Source organism: Larimichthys crocea, chromosome XVI (genome assembly GCF_000972845.2).
Source record: "Larimichthys crocea isolate SSNF chromosome XVI, L_crocea_2.0, whole genome shotgun sequence".
NCBI classification, from domain to species: domain Eukaryota; kingdom Metazoa; phylum Chordata; class Actinopteri; family Sciaenidae; genus Larimichthys; species Larimichthys crocea.
Genome location: NC_040026.1, coordinates 22,484,841 through 22,506,620, shown reverse-complemented (window position 1 = coordinate 22,506,620; position 21,780 = coordinate 22,484,841). Strand labels below are relative to the sequence as shown.

At 43.3% G+C, this 21,780-nt stretch overlaps 1 protein-coding gene across 1 annotated transcript in view; it reads right to left on the bottom strand.

Annotated features, from left to right (window-relative positions):
- etv4 (ETS variant transcription factor 4) overlaps positions 1-13,799 on the bottom strand; it is a 32,401-nt gene extending 18,602 nt beyond the window's left edge. Inside the window, exons 1-4 of the mRNA XM_019277733.2 lie at positions 13,521-13,799; positions 12,866-12,956; positions 12,651-12,698; positions 7,736-7,789 (exon numbers count right to left, since the gene is read on the bottom strand). Of these exons, the coding sequence (XP_019133278.2) occupies positions 7,736-7,789; positions 12,651-12,698; positions 12,866-12,956; positions 13,521-13,577 (250 nt within the window). The 5' untranslated portion in view covers positions 13,578-13,799. The remainder of the gene's footprint in view (positions 1-7,735; positions 7,790-12,650; positions 12,699-12,865; positions 12,957-13,520) is intronic.
- Positions 13,800-21,780: the final 7,981 nt, after the last annotated feature.

Sequence of the window (21,780 nt, the reverse complement as noted above, 5' to 3'; positions counted from 1 at the left end):
TATCTGATTTACAGATCGTCCTCTCTCATCTGATAATGGTTCAGGCTCCTTGAATATTTAAAGAATGGTTGTCAGATACCTGCCAAACAAGCCTAACGAGATTGATGGAAAGTACAATGGTATCAGCGAGACAGATGATTGGCCGGGACAGCCCTGTGTGGCATTTCTCATAAACTGGATTTCTTTCTTTTTTTTTTGTGTGTGTGTGTGTTGGTCGTTAATGTTGGCTAACAGGAAGTCTCTCTGAATGACACCCTTCATGAGAAAGGAGCATGACAGTGAATTTTTTTGCCAACTTCAAAGTTTCGCTTCCCTTTTCTCAGAGGGAAATCAGTTGCATTATTTGTCTGAGGTGATGGGATCATTCATGTCTGAACATGAATGTACACTCAGCCTTTCTTCTCAGAATGATCCCTGAACTTTCATCTTCTCAATGACCCGGGTGAGATATCAGCCATTGATAAAAAAGAATAAAATAAAACCTGATTCACTCTTGTTGGAGAGCTGTAAATCATTTCTTTGAGAGATATTTAGCCAGAGTGAGGAGAACATAAAAAAGAAACTTGTTTTTACAGTAAAACTTTTTCTAATATGACTCTTCCACACAGTCTTCCATGTTTCTAAAGCCCAGAACAGACAAACTAATCACCAGCTCTAGATCCGACCTTTTAAAGTTTTTAACATCTAGTCTCTCCTTCATGCTAGGAAGGAGAGGGTGAGGCGAGGGGGAAACAATCAGCAGCTACGCTGCTAGATGCCACTAAAATCAGACGATTTAAATCTAAAGAAATCTGTTGTTGTTTTTAAAACGGTAAAAAACTGGCAGCCAGAAACTCTTTCTAATATTAAAGTAATAGGATGTTAGTTCTGTTGACTTCATGTATGCGGTTGGTGGTTCATTCAATAGTTTAACTGTAAATTTTATGATGGAAAAACTGCCAAATTGTCACAAAATATAAAATAAATCAAATATTAGTGTTTTGCTGTATAATATCACTTTATTCAGTCTGAATGGCGAATAAATAAAGCTTCTGAAGTATGACTGTGTTTTACTGTATGTATGTATCTTCATGGCATATTTTCCAGTCTTTTACCGTCACTTTAAAATCTACAGTGTGTTTTTACAGTGAACAGTGAGTTGACACGCGCCTGACATTGTAAAAAGAAACTCAGATTGACTTGAGATCTCCTCGCTCTTGGTGATCACACACTTGTTCCTGACATCTCACGTTTTCCCTATTGTCCACTTCATTTTCAATTGTGCCGCGTTGGCTTTTTACAAATGGCCATTGACCAGTCATAAATCTCGCCGCTCCATTGCTGTTTAGTAGACCCGATACAATACATCCCTGTCCCGGGACATGTGCAGCGAGAGGGACAGCCCGTCACAGGCGAGGGGTGGATGTAATTAATCTGGCACAATATTGACTCTTCACTCTCAATCCCTCAGCCCCCAATATAGCTGTCCCCTCTTAATGTTTAATGCAGCGATCGATCTACCCCCACACTGTTACTGAAATGATATAATGAGCTCCCACTGCCCACCAGGGTATCACGGATGTGAAGCAGGGGTGTGTACGTGCACCGTTTCATCTCTTTGTGGTGAAGCATGCCTGTACGTGTGTTTGGAGCTGATGCCTCGAGGCGTAATCGGCCTTATCGGGACGAGATAACACACAGAAAGGACCTGGACACCTTGCTTGGAATTATCAGTGCACATGCCACATCCACAGTTCTTCCTGGTCTTCTCACAAACTGCCCCTCCTCCACTTTCACCCTCCATCAGGAGGATCTGGACCGTAATGCTTCGCGGCATGTTTGACCCCCCTCTTACCCCCTTTCCTTCCCCTATCTGCCTCCATGCTGATTTATCTGTGCTTTATCTTTATCAAGTCATCTATCAAGCCTCTCCATCTCCTCCTACTCCTCTCCTGGATCAGCGAGGAATCGATACGGCCGTACGCTCGCTCTCAGCTCGCTCTACACACCTACTGGCCTGTGTCAGCAGGTTAGTATAGGTCCACCATCTGCAGCCACCTCCTCCACCCGTGTGTTGTGTGTCGGTATATGTGTGTGTGTGCTGGACTGTGAGGAGAGTGTCCTCTCTTGAATTCAGTTTTTGTTCTCACTAAAATCTGACACATGGTGACATCGGTGTGCAACAAACAGGAGCGTTCAGGTGATCAGGAAGCTTTGAGGTCGGCTTGTCCTCCGACCACATCTGAAGGCAAAGATGTTCTGAACGGGTTGAAACGCTCGTCTCCACAGTCTTTGCTCGAAGGCATTCATGACGTTGCGTGTATGAATTGTAAGTTCAAATCCCTCCCACTTAAACACCTCGGCACACCTGCCTGAAGTGGGTATTGTTGTCGGTTTTGGAACGCAACCCGCTCCAATCCGACATCGTAGAGGTGTTTGGGATGACAGATGTTAGATCTGAAGCGTACCGACCTCTTTTAAATGTAACCAGATCGTCTAAACCAGTGGTCCCCAACCACCGGGCCGCGGACCGGTACTGGTCCATGGGTCATTTAGTACCGGGCCGCACAGAAATATATATTATAATATATTGATGTTTTATTTTAAAAAATGGCCGGATTCTTTCCCAATTACATCCGTCTGTGCCTCTTGACACAGGTCAAGACGCTCGTCTCGGTCACGTGATACGTTACCCCAGCTAAGCCCTCAAAGCTAGCAAAACTGAGTAAAAAACAAACGTCTTTGGAAAGCTTCTTCAGCGACCAAAACTGAATTACGGAATAGACTGGACATAAGGAACACATTTCGGGTGTCATTGTCTCCTATTACTCCTAGATGGAACCGGTTTGTTGCGGAGAAACAAGCTCCGGGCTCCCACTAATTCAGCGTAATGGTGAGTTGTATTTTTATGCACTTTATATTTGTTTTTATGCCGGTCACATCATTTTATTTTGTCGTATTTACCCCCCCCCCCCCCCCACACCTGAAGGCCGGTCCGTGAAAATACTGTCTTACATGAGACCGGTCCGTGTCGCAGAAAAGGTTGGGGACCGCTGGTCTAAACCACTTTATTTGGACGTAAAAGCAAACTCAAGTCAGTATTAACACAGGAAAACTGTGCACCTATGGTTCAGTAAGCTTGGATTATCTTTTTTTTTAGCATTTTCCTCTCAGGTCTGGCTAACCTGAGTGTGTACAAACAACATCTCTATCTCAGGTCTGGCTAACCTGAGTGTGTACAAACAACATCTCTAAACTTTCTCATCCAGTCTGACTTATTTTTAGGCAGCAATCATCATTACCAATCAAAACGATGGCCAAAACTAGTTCGTAATAAACTGGGAGGCAAGACGTCCAAACTGGAATTCATCACTGCCATGCATGCATGGTCGACACACTCCCAGTATCTTCTTCTTATTAACGATTGCTTCCAGCTCAACTGCTGCTGCTGCTGCTGTTATTTTTACAGCCTCACCCCGACTCGTTCTCAGCATCCGTTCCTCTTTTTTTCCCCTTTTCTTTTTTTTTTCTTTTGGGTCGGCGCTCGCTTTCGAAAAAGAGAAAACATTCCAGCTGCAGAGAGAGAAGCTGGAGTAAACAGACCAACACGGACATAGAAATGCACAGGCACGCATATGAGCATCACAGGGATGTACAAGCAAACACACACACACTCTCTCTCTTTTTTACTTCCACACACACACCTCCCCTCACTCTCCTGTAATAAAACACACACTGCCGTCCATTCACAAAGCTATGCTGCTGACACTTGGGCTGCACTGCCTGGCTCAAATCCCCGCGGCCCCCCTGGCTTTGACAGAGCTGTTCTGAATCAACACGCAGAAGTACGGCTTTTACTTCCCCACTGGAAGCTGTTAAACGCCTATTACTCTACACGCTTGGCCCTCTCGAAGCCGTTTTCATTGGATTTGATTGACTAAAGATGACTGAATAATGTTGTAAAGTAGCAGCCACGTTTGGGTGTCTTTTCTGAACCTGAAAATGAATCCGAATGAAACTCTTTAAAGAAAGGAGGGCAAATAAAAGATAAAATATGAGTTTCACGGCCTCCAAAAAGCTTAAATCTTTAAAGAAATGTAGCAGTCAGATGAAGGCCGACAGAAAAATAGGCTGGTACCTCTCATAGGTGTTGTTAGTGGTGGAGTAACGTCCCCCAATGTCATGAATGAAGGTTCACTCCCCTTAAACTCAATGTGCTGCCTCAGCCAGTCTTTCACAACCAACCCATTCATAAAACTGCAGGGCTTAAGTTTGTGTGTGTGTGTGTGTGTTCACCAGGCCAGGCGTGTTTATGTGTGCGCATGAGAGGCTGTCAAAAGAAGGCCAGGCGTGTTTATGTGTGCGCATGAGAGGCTGTCAAAAGAAATCATCTGTTCACGTAACACAAATCAACCATTTTACTCATAAGCAAAACAAAAACGCTGCAACAAAACACGAGCCTCCTCCTCCTCCTCCTCCTCCTCCTCCTGCTGCTGCTCCTCCACCTCCCCGGAGCGAGTAAGCAGGAGGTATCCATGCATATCTGGCAGGCACCTGGCTGTTTTTCATACTTTGTTGCATAGCAGCTGTATTTTGGAAAGTGGAGAGCACAGAGCTGCATGTTCATATTCACCGGTCGCCCCGTGCTCCAAACAGGGTCTAATTGGGACTCCAGTTCTGATCCAGAAAAACAACCCAAACAAGAGGAAGGCTGTGAATTCATGACAAAGCAAGAACACACAGCGCCAGAGAGACACACTGCTGGGAGGATTTGGTTTAACATTTCCTTTCTCCCCAAATGAATCTGCAGCTTTTTTTCATTATCGATGAATCATTTAAGTCATTTCTTAAAACAGAAATGTTCGACATTATGTCGTTCTACCTCTTTTCTCTGTCTGACGTGACAAAGAGCTGAGTATCTTTGGGTTTTTGGACTGTTTGGTTGGACAAAAAATAAATAAATATTTGAAGATGTCACCTTGACCGTGCAGGCAGGGTTTACTGCAAAAAAAAAAGACTAAGTGATGAGATTATTGGATGAAACTGTGACTGTGCCGCAGAGGAAAACATAAAAATCAAAAAAAGAGGATGCAGATTTTGTTGAAGCGTGTCCAGATTTTTCTTTCTCCACTTCCTCTCCTCTCTTTGCTTTCTCTCCTTCGCTCTCTGTAAAACTGTAACGGCGTTCTATAGCCACAACTTCCTATATAATTACTGCAAGGCACAAAGCTAAACAATCGTCCCACACAGCTCTGAAAATCGCTGGATTAAGTTCACATCTTGGAACACTCAAAGTGTGTGTAGAGAGACACAGAGAGAGAGAGAGGTAGAGAGAAAAAGGGAAAGGGGAGGAGGTGGAGGGGTGTTCGGATTTTTAAATTCGACTTAGTTTGTACAGACACAGGAAGGGAGGGAGGGGTTTGGAGTATCCACTTTGAGAGGATGAAGGAGGGGGGGGTGTCAGAAAGGGGGAGATCTGTAGTACTGTAAGGCTTTTTTATGAATGAAGACCGAAGGAGAGAGCAGCAGCAGAGGACTGAGAGCGAGGAGGGGGGAGGGAGAGGCACACTTCCTCTTACGCACGCAGGGAAGAAAATTTATGAATGGGTCACATCTCTCGAGCTGCTCCGAGTGTAAACAACATACTTGGACAAAGAAGAAGAGCGAGCGAGCTCTAACTCCAACTGGAGCCTTTCAGTGTTTGACACACACGGAAAAAAAAAAACAAAGAAAAAGCAAAAGCAGTGACATGTTCAAACTATTTTAATTAAGTGTGTGGAATATAAAATTTGACTGACAACTCCATGTGTTTCTCCCCCGCAGGCGGTAAACAGACAAAGGAGTGAGTCCGACAGACTAGCGTCAGGCGAGGATAACCCCCGAAGCTGCTGTCAGCCCCGAAAAACCAAACATTAATCCTCTCTGCTCCTCTGCTTGTTGTTTTTAAGACTTCCATGTGGGGCCAATCACATTAGTTCAATGGAAAAACTATGGCACACTGTTATCACCGATGGCTCAATTACCTTTAAACACACACACACGCACACACACGCATACACAGGCAGGTCAGCAAGTACATAAAAGTTGCATGTTTGTGTAACCTTCTCCTCAATGGCAGCCTGCAGACAGAGCACGCTTGTTAGCTGTGAACTGGGGGAGAATGGACCAGATGAGATAGATTTACCAGATGTGCAGGTATTGCACAATCCCTCCTTTGACCCTCCTCCTCCTCCTCTTCTTCCAATAATCTAGCATTCCAACATGTCCCAGTGTTTTTGTGCCTTTACGTCGACTCCTTCCCGTCTCAACACCACGCCCGAGCAGGTAACAACCTGACTCAGTAAACAACAATGTTTAATTTTAACCAGGGCGCCGTTTTCAATGGAAGCCTCAATTATGCTCCGGTCATCTGGGATTAGAGCTGTGCTTTATGCTTTGGGTTTGTTTTTTATGTGCTTCAGTTTCCAAAACAGGTGAGTCACCTGTTTTAAAAAAAAAAAAAGTACGGCAGACAGTGAGAATGCCTTCGGTTTACTCTGGGAAAAGATAAGGCTTTGTGTGCACACACAGGATCTTAAACAAACACAAAGATGAATGTTTTTATAGTCGCTTGTCAGCTTCAGTTTCCCAGAAATCAAAGCTGAATAGAGACGCTCTAACTGGACTCTAGCGGCTATTGACTGCAACCAGCGGGGACACTGTCTGTCAACACGGGAGTGTCTCTGCTGCGTATAAGTGAGCTGCCCGTCAAACCCAAGCCCCCGTGACCCTGCAAATCATACCCTGGTCAACTGTGAGCAAGAGGCCTGACAGCTGATTGGCTCAGGTCAGAGGGGTTAAGTAGACATGGCCTCTGTGTGCCCCGGGGTTCATCTGCACTTCCTCCATTGTCCGCTGGCATTGTTGGCCAACGCCGAGCGACAAAGTTGCACAAGGCATGTGTCACCGACGAGGGGTTGGACCAGTTGTGACTCGGAGCTGCTTAAACCACATGATGTTTGCACATAAAGAAGAGAGGAAGCGTCTTTGAGCGGGACTGAGCGCTGTCAGTTTGTACGTCGGGGATGAGATTATTCGTGGAAGTATTTCATGTTCTCTTTACCGACCAACCAACAGTGTCACTGCTGAAGATGAGGAAGCCTGCTGCGTGTTGAATGGGACTGTTTGTACTCCCACCCAGATCCTGAATCGCCATTGTTACGACACAACAAGAAAGGGAAAGTCATTCAAATGGCCGCTCAGTTGTGCAGCCCAGGAATTTGCTTTTCCATTTTACACCTTCCGACGTACACAAAGGGCCATCTTTGTACCTGCGCCCTGGTACTGGTTTCCTGGGCCGTACCCATTCAGCTTTTTCAAAGGCATGCAAATGGATGACGGCAGCACATAATGCCGGCATCCAAATTCACTTCATGATGACTGGCTCATTAGGCCCTCTGTTTCTGCATAGCTTTGTCTGCCAAAGAGATTACTGTAACATCAGCGGGTTACAGTATCCCCACCTAAGCCTCTGGGCGGTTTCACAGCCCAAATTTGACCGCTGGGTTTCGTCCTCGCTTTCTCATGACATGCATACTTTAGCTGGAATTACATCAGCAGGGCAAATCGGCAAGAGATGGGTGAGAGCGTGCACCCAGAAAAGCTCTTTATGTAGCAGTGATACATACGACTTGACTTTTGGTGCATGTTTAGTGATGTGGACACACATACAGGACATTCACACGCTGCACAAAGGTATTGAAAGTGGAGTACTCACAGTTCTCAGAGTGAAAATCAGGAACAAATTGTTCATCGCTGTCAGGAACCTGAGCTGGAATTAGAAGGAAAAAGAACAACTTCATTATTATTATTATTATTGTTATATTTTAGACCACATCCGACCTTTCCATGTCTCATTTGTTTCCTCGTTCTGTTTCTCTTTTCTTCTCTGAAATCTGAGTCAGAGCCAAGGCGACCTTCACTTCATGATTATTGCAGCATGCCGGCACTTTGCTCACACATAGATCAATACACGAGAACACGGGGCTCCTTGAATGGCATCGCAGACGTTAACCCGCCAAACTGGGTTTCGTGTAGCATTTAACATTTCGACATCATCGACTTTTCTTTTTTTTTTTCTTTTTTTAACCGAAGCGGAGAGATTTCTGACGATTAAAAACGTGATACTTTGAGTCTAACCACAAAAGTAACACCTAACTTTGTGTTGGGAGGTGTTTATGTGGTGTTCAATAAATAATCAATCATAACTGTGACCATGATTGGCTCATTATTTCATCCTGCTTCATTTCACAATTTTTTATTACTTCAAAATGTCCTTTTTCTGTTTCACAACAGTTTTCTCCAGTGATCTGTAAATTGTCCTATCAGTACATTTGAAAAGTAATATGAAAACTACTCGAACTAGTCAGATATCAATACATCTGAATAAAACGGCACTACCAGCTGTTCAGTTAGTTTCTTTCTATTTCCGCTGTACAGATCCAGACAGACTAAACAGGCTGTTCTGGCTAAACAAGTGAGGAAATCTGTCAAGCGGTGTGACGAACCAACTATTCAGATTCAACTTCCCTCTGTCCCGCAGCGTCGGGGACTGTTGTCTAACAGTCTAAAAAGTAGTCTGGACTTCATCTGCGGTGGCGTGGTGGACGAGGAATCGAGAACAAGGAAAGCAGACTCAGATCGAGAGGGGAAGAGAGACGAGAGCGAGCTGAAGTTTATCAGACCTTCATCATATCTGTTAAAAACGCCGTGAGGCATAAATGTGAGTGTCACAGCCGGGTTACAATGATTTGTAAAAATAGACGAGTCAGTGCAGCGATATGGTATGTGTGATATCTCCACCTGATACATAATGACCTGCAGTGGTGTTCGGTTTCAGTGGCCCCGATTAAAACACTCTCATAATGAAACCCATCTAGGATCTAACTGAAAAAAGCACAGTCAGTGGTGCCAAGCCCAGGTGCAGCTCAGCTAGACAGACACTATTATACAGCTTGTTTTTTTTCTAATTTAATCCATTCACAATTGTCCTTTTAGAGCTTTGGAACACTGAGTCACACAAACAGGTTAGAAAAGCCCCAAATCGTTCGACTGCCAACACCCTACGAGGGGTGAGGAGGTCAGATTCGTCCGCGGAGCCGTGAGCGCGCTGGCATTTTGTTGGCCTACCCTTGAATTAACGACCTAACCCTAAATGTAGAGCAGAACCAGGACCGGCAACCTTTTAAATCTGGCGCCGCTCCAGCTCCACAAGTTTCTGGGGTTTTTAAAAGTGTTTCCATCGCTCGGGACTCACACTTACGTCATGGTACAAGCTAACTGGTAGGGGAAAAGTTGATGGGTATCATTAAATATTATGAACTCAATCAGGGGCGTAATGGGCTACAAAACAAAGTGGCACCATGTTGTGGGTACTTCAGCACCACTCGCTCAGTAAAAAAACAAAAAACGGACAAAACACCCTCAGACCACCTTTTTCTTCTCAATAAAAGAACCTCCTTGTAAATGTATCTCCCTGAACATTTGCAGAAACCACCTTGACTCTGGCGCAAAAGGATGCGATTGTAACCTCAGCCGAGAACCTAAATCTGACCCAGCATTCAACCTCAAAAGCCTCTTCTCTCTCTCTCTCTCACTGCATCCACCATTTACGGTTTGCAGACAATGATACGCAACACACAAACCAAAACTCGAGAGCGAGAGAGCAGAAGAGACAGAGGACAAAAAGAGGAAATAAGAAATTCAAATCCACTTTCTTGTCGTCACACTCCTCCTTCCTGTACAGAGGAAACCGGATGATGGCGTTTTGGAGCATGTTGAGATAAATGACATCGATTTCTTATACGATGCCGCATCCTGTGGCTTACTATACCATAATAATATTACCCCCTTTTAACTTTTCAGTCTTTGGCCCTCAGGGGGAGGGAGAGAAAGAGAAATGAAGCTGCTGTATGAGACAGAGCAGCAGCCAATATTTAGTCCTGCAGATCCAACGATCAATCATTACCGCTAGTTTCAACATGTCCAAAACGGAACATGCCGGACCTCATAAAAGGAGGCAGGAGGAAAGAGAAACACGGATGATGAGCATCAGAGTATTATCGCAAAGCAGCCCTGGTCGTGTGCACTTTCCTGTGCCGGCGTGCACGAGCGCGTGCATGTGTATCTGATTTGTTTCCAGGAACACCTCGTCAGGGACTTTGAGATGCAAGTCAGCACAAGAAGGAAAGTGTGTTTATACGAGCACAGACGCATGTTCTCCACGATGCTTCCAGGCACCTTGAATGACTTTTTTTTCCTCTCAGTGGGAGATCCTGGGAGGAGCTAAACAGCCTCAGTCATATAAACCTAAAGGCCAAAATGAGACAAGATGTGACAAGCTCCTGAACTCTTGCCATTCAGTACTTCACCCTTTCTGTCTCTCTCTCCCTCTTTTGCTTCCGCTCTCCTTTGGCGGAAAAAAAAAAAAATCCCTCCAGCTACCCAGCTTTTACAATCTTGGTGAATCCCTCACAACTGCAATCAGTCATGATAAGGTCTTTAATTAATGCAACAGGAAAGGAGAGGTCTAAGCCGGGGAAGCTGAAAACAAGCCCGTACTTAGGGTTAAATAACACTTTGATAAAGTTACACTTCCATCTTTCTGTCCTGTCTTTTTTTTTTCTCCCCTTTTCTCTCTGTGACTCAACAATAAGCTGCTATCCAATTTGTTAACTCGGTACATAAAATAAAACGTCTCATTTTAAAGAGTCGGCTCACCAAAATTATATAAAAAGAATCATACTTTCTCATTTAGCTCACGGTGCTGTCTAGCCACGCGGATAGTTTTGGATTTATTTGTAAAGATTTGGAGGATTTTCTGCTGCCTCCTCAGTACAATGGAGGTCAATGGAAGACAGTTTAAAATGTCATTTAAAAACACCTCTGTCCCCTGGTACTATCTGTTTTCATGGGGACTATTTCTTCTGTAGTTTTCTAACATTACTCTTCAGATCTCGGAGCACCAAAAACTAAAAATCATTCACCTCCACTCTATTGAGGTGGTGGCACAAATTTTCAAAATGACCCAAAAAGACCATGACAGGAGCTTTGAGTGAACTGAACCTTTAAAGTGAACTCTGAATGGAAACAGTGCTCCCAACTTTGAAGCGAAACCCATTGTTGCGTTTTTTTATTGGCTCTCGTGTCTTTGTCTGCCGGTGTGAAGTGAACTTGCCGGTTTTTTCAACGCTGCATGAGAAAAAAGGTGCGAAAGCCAAACGTGGGTACAGCATTGTTAGCCGGGCACAGTAGCTGAGCTCCATTTAAAAGGTCTGATATTCAGACAGACACAACTGCTGTCACCTCTGACGCGTCTCGTGATTGTAACCGGCTCATTTTGTAAGTTTCTATGACTCAAAGTCAATACTCAGCCTCATGCTTTCTTTTTAAGGTGAAGTAATATTTTCAAGAACATTGCCCCACTCAGATATATCACTGTGTATCACACTTCATCAACATTTAAAGAGAATATACAAGGACATTTTCTGCCAACTTAAAAGGTTTTTCCATACACTAATTCATTCTTAAAATCACATCCACCTCTTCTCCTTCACTCTGTGTGTTTGTGCACTAAAGGCTTCCACCTCACACTTGCATAAAGTGAATATTGGACCAGTAATTGGTTTCCAAACTACTTGTGATGTCACAAAAATCGCTTGTAAACTCAGATTTTAAAAATGTGAGCACGGAGAAACTTTCCCTTCCTTCAGCACACGAATGTGAAAACAGCCTCCTGGTGTCAAACTCTGCACATTCTGCAAAGTGACGCTCAAACTTCCACATATGAAGGAACTATATATATTTTATTATTTTCAGTGGAGGGGGGACTTAAAACAGGATTTATCAGGTTGATGTGGTTCACATTAAATGTCAGAAATGAGTGACGTTTCCCTTTAAACCTCCACATCAAAGCACATCAAAGCCACCGACACAACAGAATTCACACCTCCCGGTGCAGCTCTCACTCTGACTTCAGCAGCTTTAAGCACATTTAAGTCCACGGCGTCCAGGTTAGCAGGCACAATGACTCACTCGGCTTGTGTTATTTCCCTCTCCTCTTGACATACAGTATAATTACTCCATTAGAGCTCACATCATCATTGCACTTATTAAGTCTCCTAGCTGACAATTGCCTCTGACTGGGCCTCATTTCAATGCTATGTGCCTTTGAGTGACACAAGCCAAATAGCCTGTTTGTTTGCATTGGCCGCTGGGCTGGCACGCATGCTACATGCCAACATGGCCAAAATAGGACATGCTCAAAGCTAATAATGTCCCGTCTGTGTTCTCTCTGCCCTCTTTTTTTTGGGTATGGTTTATGAGCATGTGTGTTGCATCAGAAAGTTGTTTGGACTCTCAAGTAAAACTAAAGGAGGTCAACGACACTTTTATGAAAGCACAGAAGTGAATTAAGACTTGTGTTGTGAACCTGGAAGCCTTGAGTGGCTCGTGGTGATCACAGAATTTGGGATAAATGATTGAAAAATCATTTAATTTAAAGGATTTGTTGCTTTTTTTCTGCTCTCACCACTCTTTCCAGACAGACACTTCATCACAGCTCGTGTCATTTATGAGGAAATCATCACAGAACAAAGAATAAATTAAAAAAAGAGCCTGCAGGCAAATCTCACCTTCTGTGAGCCATGTCTCTTGGAGTTGGCTTAAATCCTGGAAGAGGTCTGGAGCGAGAGACAAAAAGAAAGAGTGCATCATGAGCAAAGTGCAGAATGACAAGTCAGACCTTCATGTGTCTTATCCTGGTGATGGTTTAAATCTGGGGGTTCATAGACTATGATGTAAACATGCGTCATGTAAAAGAGAGAAAAGAGAGCTTCCACTACTTTACCTTCAGATTCCTGAGGGGGTAATTCTGTGTCCATGTATTTCCTTTTCGCTGCCATCAACAGTCTATTTAGGGGCCCATTTCCATGCGACTTCTGCAAAAAAACAACAGAGGAGAAGTGAGAAAACAGACCCCAACTGAGCATTTCCAGCACATCAGTGTCAAAATAACTAAATGCCATGTTAAATGTGGCGTGCGTAAAAGTGAAAGCAGCACAGAAACAACAGCTGTAATTATTATTAATATGTATAATGTGTAATGGAGAGCCTGCAGCAGCTTTTAAGGTCAGGAAACAAAAAAACATTTCTCAGTTTGTGGAGAGGCAATCTGAGAAAAACAAACGCGCTGTTTGCGTCTGAACAAAGTGACCATTTGGCAACGCGTTGACGCGTTTTGCAACACAAGCGAAGCCACAGAAGAAACAGACGGGACTAAATGTTTCAGTTTGTGGCGATTCTGTGGTAGTTTTAAACGACTTTTTCTTTCCTAATCACACACACACAGAGACACACACACACAGCTGCTTCGGTACAAAACTCGTGCAGACGCGAGGCGACACACACACACACACAGATAAAGCCCGGTAGCCGAGCACAAAACCCCCCGGACGTTAAAAAGCAGAAATGTGAAGTTAACAGAAGAGTTCATCCATACGTACATTTGCTAAAGTGTAAGGCACTTGCTGGTCCAAATATCCATCCATCTTATAATCCATCCGTTAACCGTTTGTGGTCATTTAGGCTGAGTTGAGTGAGATCCACGCAGCCTTTGCAGGGAGAGGAGGGAGCGCTCGCTTGTGAATGGAGCTGCGTGGAGGCTGCATGCATAATGAGCTCCATTCACAAAAAATGCCGAGGGGAAGTGATGGCGAGTGATTACCCAGCGGGCTGCTGCCCTCTTTACAAATCTCTTTTTTGTGTGTGTGCATGTGCATGTGTGTGTGTGTGTGTGACAGATATTACCTTTAACTTTAAAGTAACTTTTTACACCTCAGTTCTGCAGATTCGTGCATGTTTTTAGTTTGAAGTGGCACTTTCTGCTTTTTCTGATGGCTCATAAAGCGTGCAGGACTTATGAGTCTTATTTATCTGGATGTTTTTGTGGCTTTTTGCCACGTCTGCCCCGGATTGCCAGGCTCCACTTTCTTTAGGGAACCAGTCCAGGAGCTGAAGAAGCTGTGACGGGAAACAGATGTTTCACTTTTTTTTTTTTTTTTTTTTTTTTTGTCGAGTCACAGCAACAAAATAAAACAAACTTATTTTTTAAAGCAGATTTAAACAGTTGGGAGTTGGAGTTTGGTGACTTGTGCAGAGCCAGCTGTGCTGTCACTCCTCTTGCAGACTTGGTTTTGGGGGGGATAATAAAGGCAGACTTGCTTTTCTTGCTCGGAGCCAGACGAGGTTCGTGATTGGTGGATTTCCTCTTTCAAGGGCTCGGATTTCTTGCCTTTGTCCGGGTGAATACACTGACTTATGAATGAAGTCTCGGTTCCTCCCGTGGGCCAATCAGAAGCGCGGTGGAACGGGCTCCTAGCAACCGTGGGTGGAGCTTGCACGGCAGCAGCCAATCAGACAGGCTGTTGGCTTCTTTCTTTTTTTTTATACAGGATTTTCCAGTTGTTTTTCATTCACAAAAAGAGAGAGAGAGGGAAAGGTAGAAAAAAAAAAAAACTTCCATTCATAAAAACCTGCCCTGGCACGAAAAGTCCTGACATGTTTTTCTTTTTCTGCCCGGACAAACTCAAAGAACTTCACTTTGTTTACTTCACCTCACGTCTCCACCTCCTCTACAAAAAAACACCAACCTCTGCAGGAGTCCTGTGCATTAACACCAGCGTCCAAACTGACGTAGATCAGCTCAGGAATATGCATTCTTGCATTCTTGTGGTTTTTGAAGTCTACACCACATGAAAACCGCAGGATTCAAAGCTTTTGTACACAAGACCAACTCGACTGGTGAAATGCTCGCTGCTTATTGGAACTGAACTGCCAAACTGAAGCCACAAGGGCTGCTTTTCTTTTTTTTCTTCTGTAAGAGTAGGAAGCCAGGAGACAGGAAACAAGGTTCTGATGGGATTTGAGTTTTAGTTTCAGCGCTGATTGAGATTCAGAGACGTAACAGAGTAGTTTAAGAGCACGCGCACACGCTCACTCCTCTTCCTCCTCTGTTGTTATTTGATTCAATCTCCATAACAGGTGATACTGTACATGTTATTTCCTGCTTAATGATATTTAGATGTACATTTAGATACACACAACAGGCTGTAAATATTACATCAGCCGTGCTCTGTGCCAGCAGCTCCAGCTTCTTCACCACAGAGCTTGTCCCGGATGTTACAGAAGTTAAACATTATGGTTGTTTCATTAAATTTAAGCCACTCCGTAAACTCTTCTGTAAGCATTTAGGCTGAGATGGTGAATCTAAAGCAGCCACTGAATGGAAATAGATGTTAAAGAATGAGGTTACACAAACCAGAAAGGCAGTTAAATACGTAGGTTTAACTCTGTGACCTCCTTCGAATGAAACAATCAGCTGTGAAGCTGTGAAGATCGGGAACGACTGACTCCTCTGTTTTTCATCACTGTCAGCTCGTTTCTATCCAGCGAAATGAAACATTATTCTGACTTCAAAGCATGTGATGTTGTTATATGATAGTGTATTTGCACATGAAATAGAGCATTTGCACATATTTTGTAAAGAAATTCATGATCCCCTGAGGATGAACCCTACAAGTCACTGGTGATCATCTGACTTCTTGCTCTAGCGTCACGGACTGGGTGAAGTTTTCACTTATCCAGTGAAATATCTGCACAGGAAATAGATGGTTTCAAGATGAGGGAACTGGAAATACAAAAATGTTAACTCATTACCGAGTTTTAGCCAAGCGGCTGTGAAGTGAAACCAGTTCCTCTTGTCGTCCACTTGAGGCTAGCTCCAGAAGTGAGTCAGTCTCCATAAGTCCCCATGTCCAAATGTCCAACTTCACAGCAACCTCACCTGCTAAACGTCAACACATCACTGTGTATTTCAGTGAGTATTTCATGTGAATATGACATAATATACTTGCTAATATAATAACGTTGGTTATTTAGCTGCTGGTATATCCAGCTATGGACGCTGGTTACTTCATAGTAGCTACTTTTATCTGGAATAAAACATCCAGAGAAAGAAAAAATCACTCGTCTGTTCGTTTGCTCGATACTTACATCCACGCTAACGTCATAACCCGTCATGAGGGAGGTCACAAGCCGAGACGGTTGAGGTACGAGCTGAAGACAAATGGAAATATTTTCTGCTGATGCTTGGATTATTTCATTTCCACAACCTCATTTGTCCCAGATATTAAAGCATGACTCAACATTATTGTGTTGTTGCCACAGTATTGGCAAAAGAAACAGGTCAGGTGATACGTGACAACAAACCATGTGAGTGTTTTGGACACTTGCTTCATTTTCCATCTGAAAATGACACTGTGAATCATCTCTTCTCTCTCTCCATGTGAAAATTACTGATATGATTTCAAGTGAATGAAACAAACTTTTGTTTGTGTGTGTGTGTGTGTGTGTGTGTGTCACCTCTCACCCAGGAGTCACTTTGTTTTACGTCTGAAGTGAAAACTGTCACATGTGATTTCAGACAGAGGAGAAGAAAAGTTTTGGATGGCGGCATGTGTTTTTAATTCGAGGTGGGAGCAGAAACACGTTAAACACCTTCACGGTGATGTACATACATTTAATATTGTGCTGATACAGTCGTGTTACGGCCTGCAGCGGATTTACAACTCCTTCAGATCTTTGAGGATGAATTGAAATTGTAAAGAACATAGATCACCCCTGTGTATTTCATTTACAGCACACCCACACCCACATATGCACACAATACAAATGCATTGTGAAATCTATTGTAATAGTCATCCACCCCTGAGTCTAATATAGCTTTGTCAGCAGAGAGATAAGTACTGACAGAGACAGAGGGGAGACATTTTAAGTTCAGCGCGGTGCTGTGGAGTGGACTCAGAGTGCTTATTGATCAAAGCTGGCCGTGCTTGATGGATGGGTGAAATGTTATTATAGCTTCAGCTGTCCGAGTTACTGAGAGACAGAAGTGAGCTGTGTTGAAATAGGAGAAAGAAAGAAAGAGACGAAGTCAACCAGACAAAATTAAAGAATAAATGGAGTTAAAGTTTGGAAAAAGGTGGAGACGGTGAGTGAAGAAAGAGGACGTGGAGAGAGAGAGGAGAAGGAGCCAGAAGCAGAGGCGTCTGTGGGGGGATGGTGTCGTTTGGAAGGCTTGTCGACAACACCTCTCCGTCTTCCTCTCTCTGGAGCTTCGTCTTCCTCTCTCCATCCCTCCTGCTCCTCCCTCGCTCCTGATAAGACTGATGGTGACTGATAAACACACGAAGATCTTTGATAAAACAAGGACAGCACACAGGGACTTACTGGAAGCACGATGGAAAACATCCAGCCTCAATATGACGGTCTAAAAAAAATACAAAAAATATTTAAAGTGATTCAATTTGATGTAACTGATGTAAGATGAGCTCCCGTTTCGTGCACAGTGAGTGAACAGTCGACCAGACGAGCTCCCCTTGAGGTCCGTTCAGTAGTTGTTCTGGAGCTTTTGATCAGATCACATGATCTTTAGCAGCACATGAAGTTGTTTTTGAATTGTAGATGTTCAAACACTTTAAACTTTAAAGACTTATTGTCCACGTTGTCCACTTAAAAGTTGGTCTGTGATTTACTACAGACCTAGATCTACAGACGCCGTACAGTCCTTTAATGTTGAACCGGCATGTTTCTACAGAACACCGTTAAAAATAAATGTTTAAGTTGGTCATAGTGATGCCACAGGGGAGGAACCTTTTACCTATTGGTTCTTTAAAGAACCAGTTGTTGCAAGGCCTGACTTAAAGAACCAGTAATCAATATAACACATTTTTAAAAGGAAACAAAGATTTTTTAACATAGGAAGTTATTTAAAGCAGCAAAAGTGTTGATAATGTGACTTAAAAAACTATTTTTTTGCATTTAGTTTCCCAAAGAAAAGGGTTCTTAGGGATAAAAAGGTTCTCCAGAGAACTCAAAGTGGTTCAAGCTGTTATCAAGAACCCGTTTTTCTTTTCTTAAAAGAGTTTGAACCTGAAGTTCGCATTGGGGAACCTTTTTCAAAGTATTTATTTAAAGGTTTTCCCCAGAATTTAGTGTCAACAGCATTTTTCCCAGAGGTCATTCAAGGTGCAAATTAAAATAATTTATTTATTTATTTATCGACAGTTGTTTTAAAAATATAAATGGATGGTTTCATGGTGTTGCTGAAGAAGTTGTGTCTTCACTGGATGGTTTCATGGTGTTGCTGAAGAAGTTGTGTCTTCACTTCCAGCATGCACAAACAAACAGGTCTGACCCTGCGCTGCACGATGTGAACGATGTAATGTGTCTTTGATTTTCACAGGTTAAAGTTTGTGCATGTGGGTTTTTACCTGCGTCACTTTGATGATTATCATCTTCCCCGAGCAGCCACGTCATGCTGTCCACAGAGTGCGTGCAGCAGCCGCACCCCTGCTGGGAATGTAATGGAGTCCTATAACAACCAACAATCTGCTTCGCCGGGCAGTGCCAGAACCCAAACCATGACATATGGGTTCACTCCATGTATGTAGAACTCAGCAATATTTATTTGTCTTTGTTTGATTCTGTACAGATGTGTTTGAATTTGAGCCATACGTTTAATCCATCACAGTGTTTCTCAAACTTTTTACGCCGCCTACCACCTCAGAAAATATTCGTCTCTTCAGGTAGCACCAGCGTAGTCCAGTCCAGTCAGATTTATTTCCAATACAATTATTTATTGTTGACTGTTGATGAATCCTGAACAGAACTCCTAACATTGGAGCCACAATTGTATTATTTTACTTTAAGTTATCATCTCACTGTCACTAGATCATAACTTATCATAGATGTAGCATGATTACCTCTCTGATCGCCAGAGATGGGAAGTAACGAAGTACAAATACTTCGTTACTGTACTTAAGTAGAATTTTCGGGTATCTATACTTTACTTCACTATTTATTTTTGTGCCAACTTTTGACTTTTACTTCTTACATTTTAGCATAAGTATCCGTACTTTCTACTCCCTACATTTTCAAATCAGGGTCGTTACTCTTGCGTTTAGATTGTGATTATTAATAAACGGTAAAATTTCACATGCAGACAACGTGATTGATTGGATTATGCTTAGAAACGTATGTAAACACACACTGATAAGACAACCCTATTGGTGCATTTGTCTTCACGCGAACAAGACGATGAACATAAACAGCCTAAAATCAGGCGGGCAACTCTTTGGAAGGAACTAAAATTGTTTGTGATGGTGGCACCACGTCAGCGAAATCAGTTTGCAATCCCTCATTCTTGTACAGCAGTATTATTTTTTTAATGTGTTTAGGAAAAATTGGCCAATGTAGCTTTTTGTATTGATTTCAGTTCATTTTTCTTTGCTTGGACAGACTGTAGGTCCTGTAAGCTTTTCCCTAAAATGGTGGTTTTGTACTTGGTTTTGTACTTTATACTTTTATACTTTAAGTATGTTTTAGAGCCTGTACTTTTCACTTTAACTTGAGTAAAAAAGTTGAGTCAATACTTTAACTTTTACTAGAGTCTTTTTAAACACAGGTATCTATACTTGTACCTGAGTAAACGAATGTGTGTACTTTTGACACCTCTGCTGATCGCTGATACTGACAACAAATATTACCGGAAGTTATTTTAAATTACATTCCAGCATTATGATATTTCAGAGATTCCTCTAAGTACTACGACAAAGAGATATCTCCACATTCAGTAGCATTCATTTGGAGTTTTTTTTAAGGTCACCAGATGAATCTAAGTCCAGTTTTTAGCTCTGTTTTTGGTCTCCACCAGCTCCTGAGCGAAAGATCTTTAGCTCCTAAATGTTTTCACTCATAAGGAAAGAGAAATAAAACTGTTATCTACCACAGGACATGCGCTCTACATGGACGAAACTAGTTTTCATTATGAACGCTGGGACCATTAAAACAAACAGGACTTACTCTCAGGCTTGGAGGCCGCCAGAGAGTCCTGGTTTTGTTTGGAGTGTGGAGCGCGGCTTCCGCAGAAGAGCAGCCTCTCTCTCGTGCCATGCCAACTGAAAAATGATTCCTAATGCAAACACCCGCTGTGTGAAACGCGGGGCAGTTCGTCTTTCTTTTTTCACATGCCCTTGTAACTTGCTTGCGTGTCTGTACCCAGAGACAAACCTTTTCCAGTTTCTCTTCCAGAGTGACCAAAAATAATATCAACCCCACACAAGTTTCCTGACTTATCACACATCCTAACTGTGCCACGGTGCCAAATCTGGACCCCCACCCCTGTCTCAGGACTGACTTGGTGTCCTGCTTGCGCAAAATTTACACCCAGGAGAATATTTCCTCAGAAAACAATACATACCTGAAAATAACTCCAGACAAAATAGAGCCAGCTATGTTTGTTGCATGACTTTTTAAACGCAAAGAGCACTTCCTTAAAAGTTCAAGCTCGATTATTTGAACTCGCAACCTTCCTGGAAAGATCCCATTGTTTAAGTACTCTATATCATGTTGCTCTTTGGAGACCTGCCCTGAACAGACACACATCAGTGCCTTGATTATGAGCGAGCGCCCAAACAGTGCGTACAAGGAGGCTAAAAGTTGATTTGTGAGTCACTTGTGTTGACATGATTGGTTGTTAGCTAGGAGATGTTCCAGGATTTTGATTTACACCTCCTGGCGATGTCCTCCTAAGGCAGGGGATTGTCACTGCCTGCCGGGCTTTAGACCACAGAGACAAGTCGAGTGATTTCCCACCCGTGCACCACCCCTGTGGAATTCCTGGCAGCGACGTTCAGTCAGCACCCCAGACAGGCTTCGCTCGCCTCAGTCGAGGCCTGCCTGCTCTCAGCAACAGATGAGCTTCAGTGGAGGTGTGTGGGGGGACGAGACAGAAAGAGATCTTTATTAGTGCGTTTATGAGAAAGTGTGTGTCATGTTTAATGCATGTGTCCACGTATGTGCGCTCCCATACATCTCCTCCTCCTGTCCCTGTGTGTGCTGTAAAATCCGCCCAGGGCCTGTTCTTCATTCCCCCAGGACACTGCACCGTTGCTGGGATGCCTGCTTGTGTATAGCCATAGTCAGGAAATGTCACTGTTGGCATCTGACGAGCGCTAGTGCGCCAACCCAAGCGTGCCTCCTAGCCACCTGCGGCCCAACCTCCTCCGCCGCAGACACTGGCTCGCTTGTTTGTTCACCGACCATTCCTTGCCATTCCCCTCCAAAGTCAGCCTGTCTGGCCTGCTCGGGGCCTGTGAAAGATCAATCAGGTGAGCACAATAGCATTTATAGGGGTGTTTTTGACTGGCAGCCCTGAAGAGAAGTAGCTGCCATGCAGCTGCACCGGCCCAGCTGAGCTGCCAGATAAAACACAAAGCGGACTCTAAAGTCTCCCCCACACAGACACACAGACACCCACCCAAAACACCCAGTTTAACGGATTCACGCTCCGGATGTTTGACGTTTGTTATTTGATTTTTCATTTTATTGCTTCACTTTATAATCTTTGCACATCACTCACTCATTGTTTCACTGTTTATCTTTCAGCTGACCTTTTACTTTTATTAATTAGATGTCACTGAATGTCAATAGCACTTTGAATTCCTCTAACATCCATCAAAGGAAGTTTTTCCTTGCCACGGTCGTGAAGCGCTTGCTCATGGTGGGAATTGTTGGGTCTGTAAATATTCTATAACTTGAATTTGAACTTGAATTAAATAGGTTTTCACGTATAAGGAATCTGTGTTGGGGTTTGCTGTGACATGCAGTTATTTATTTAAACGTGCTTGTCTTAGAGACACTTGC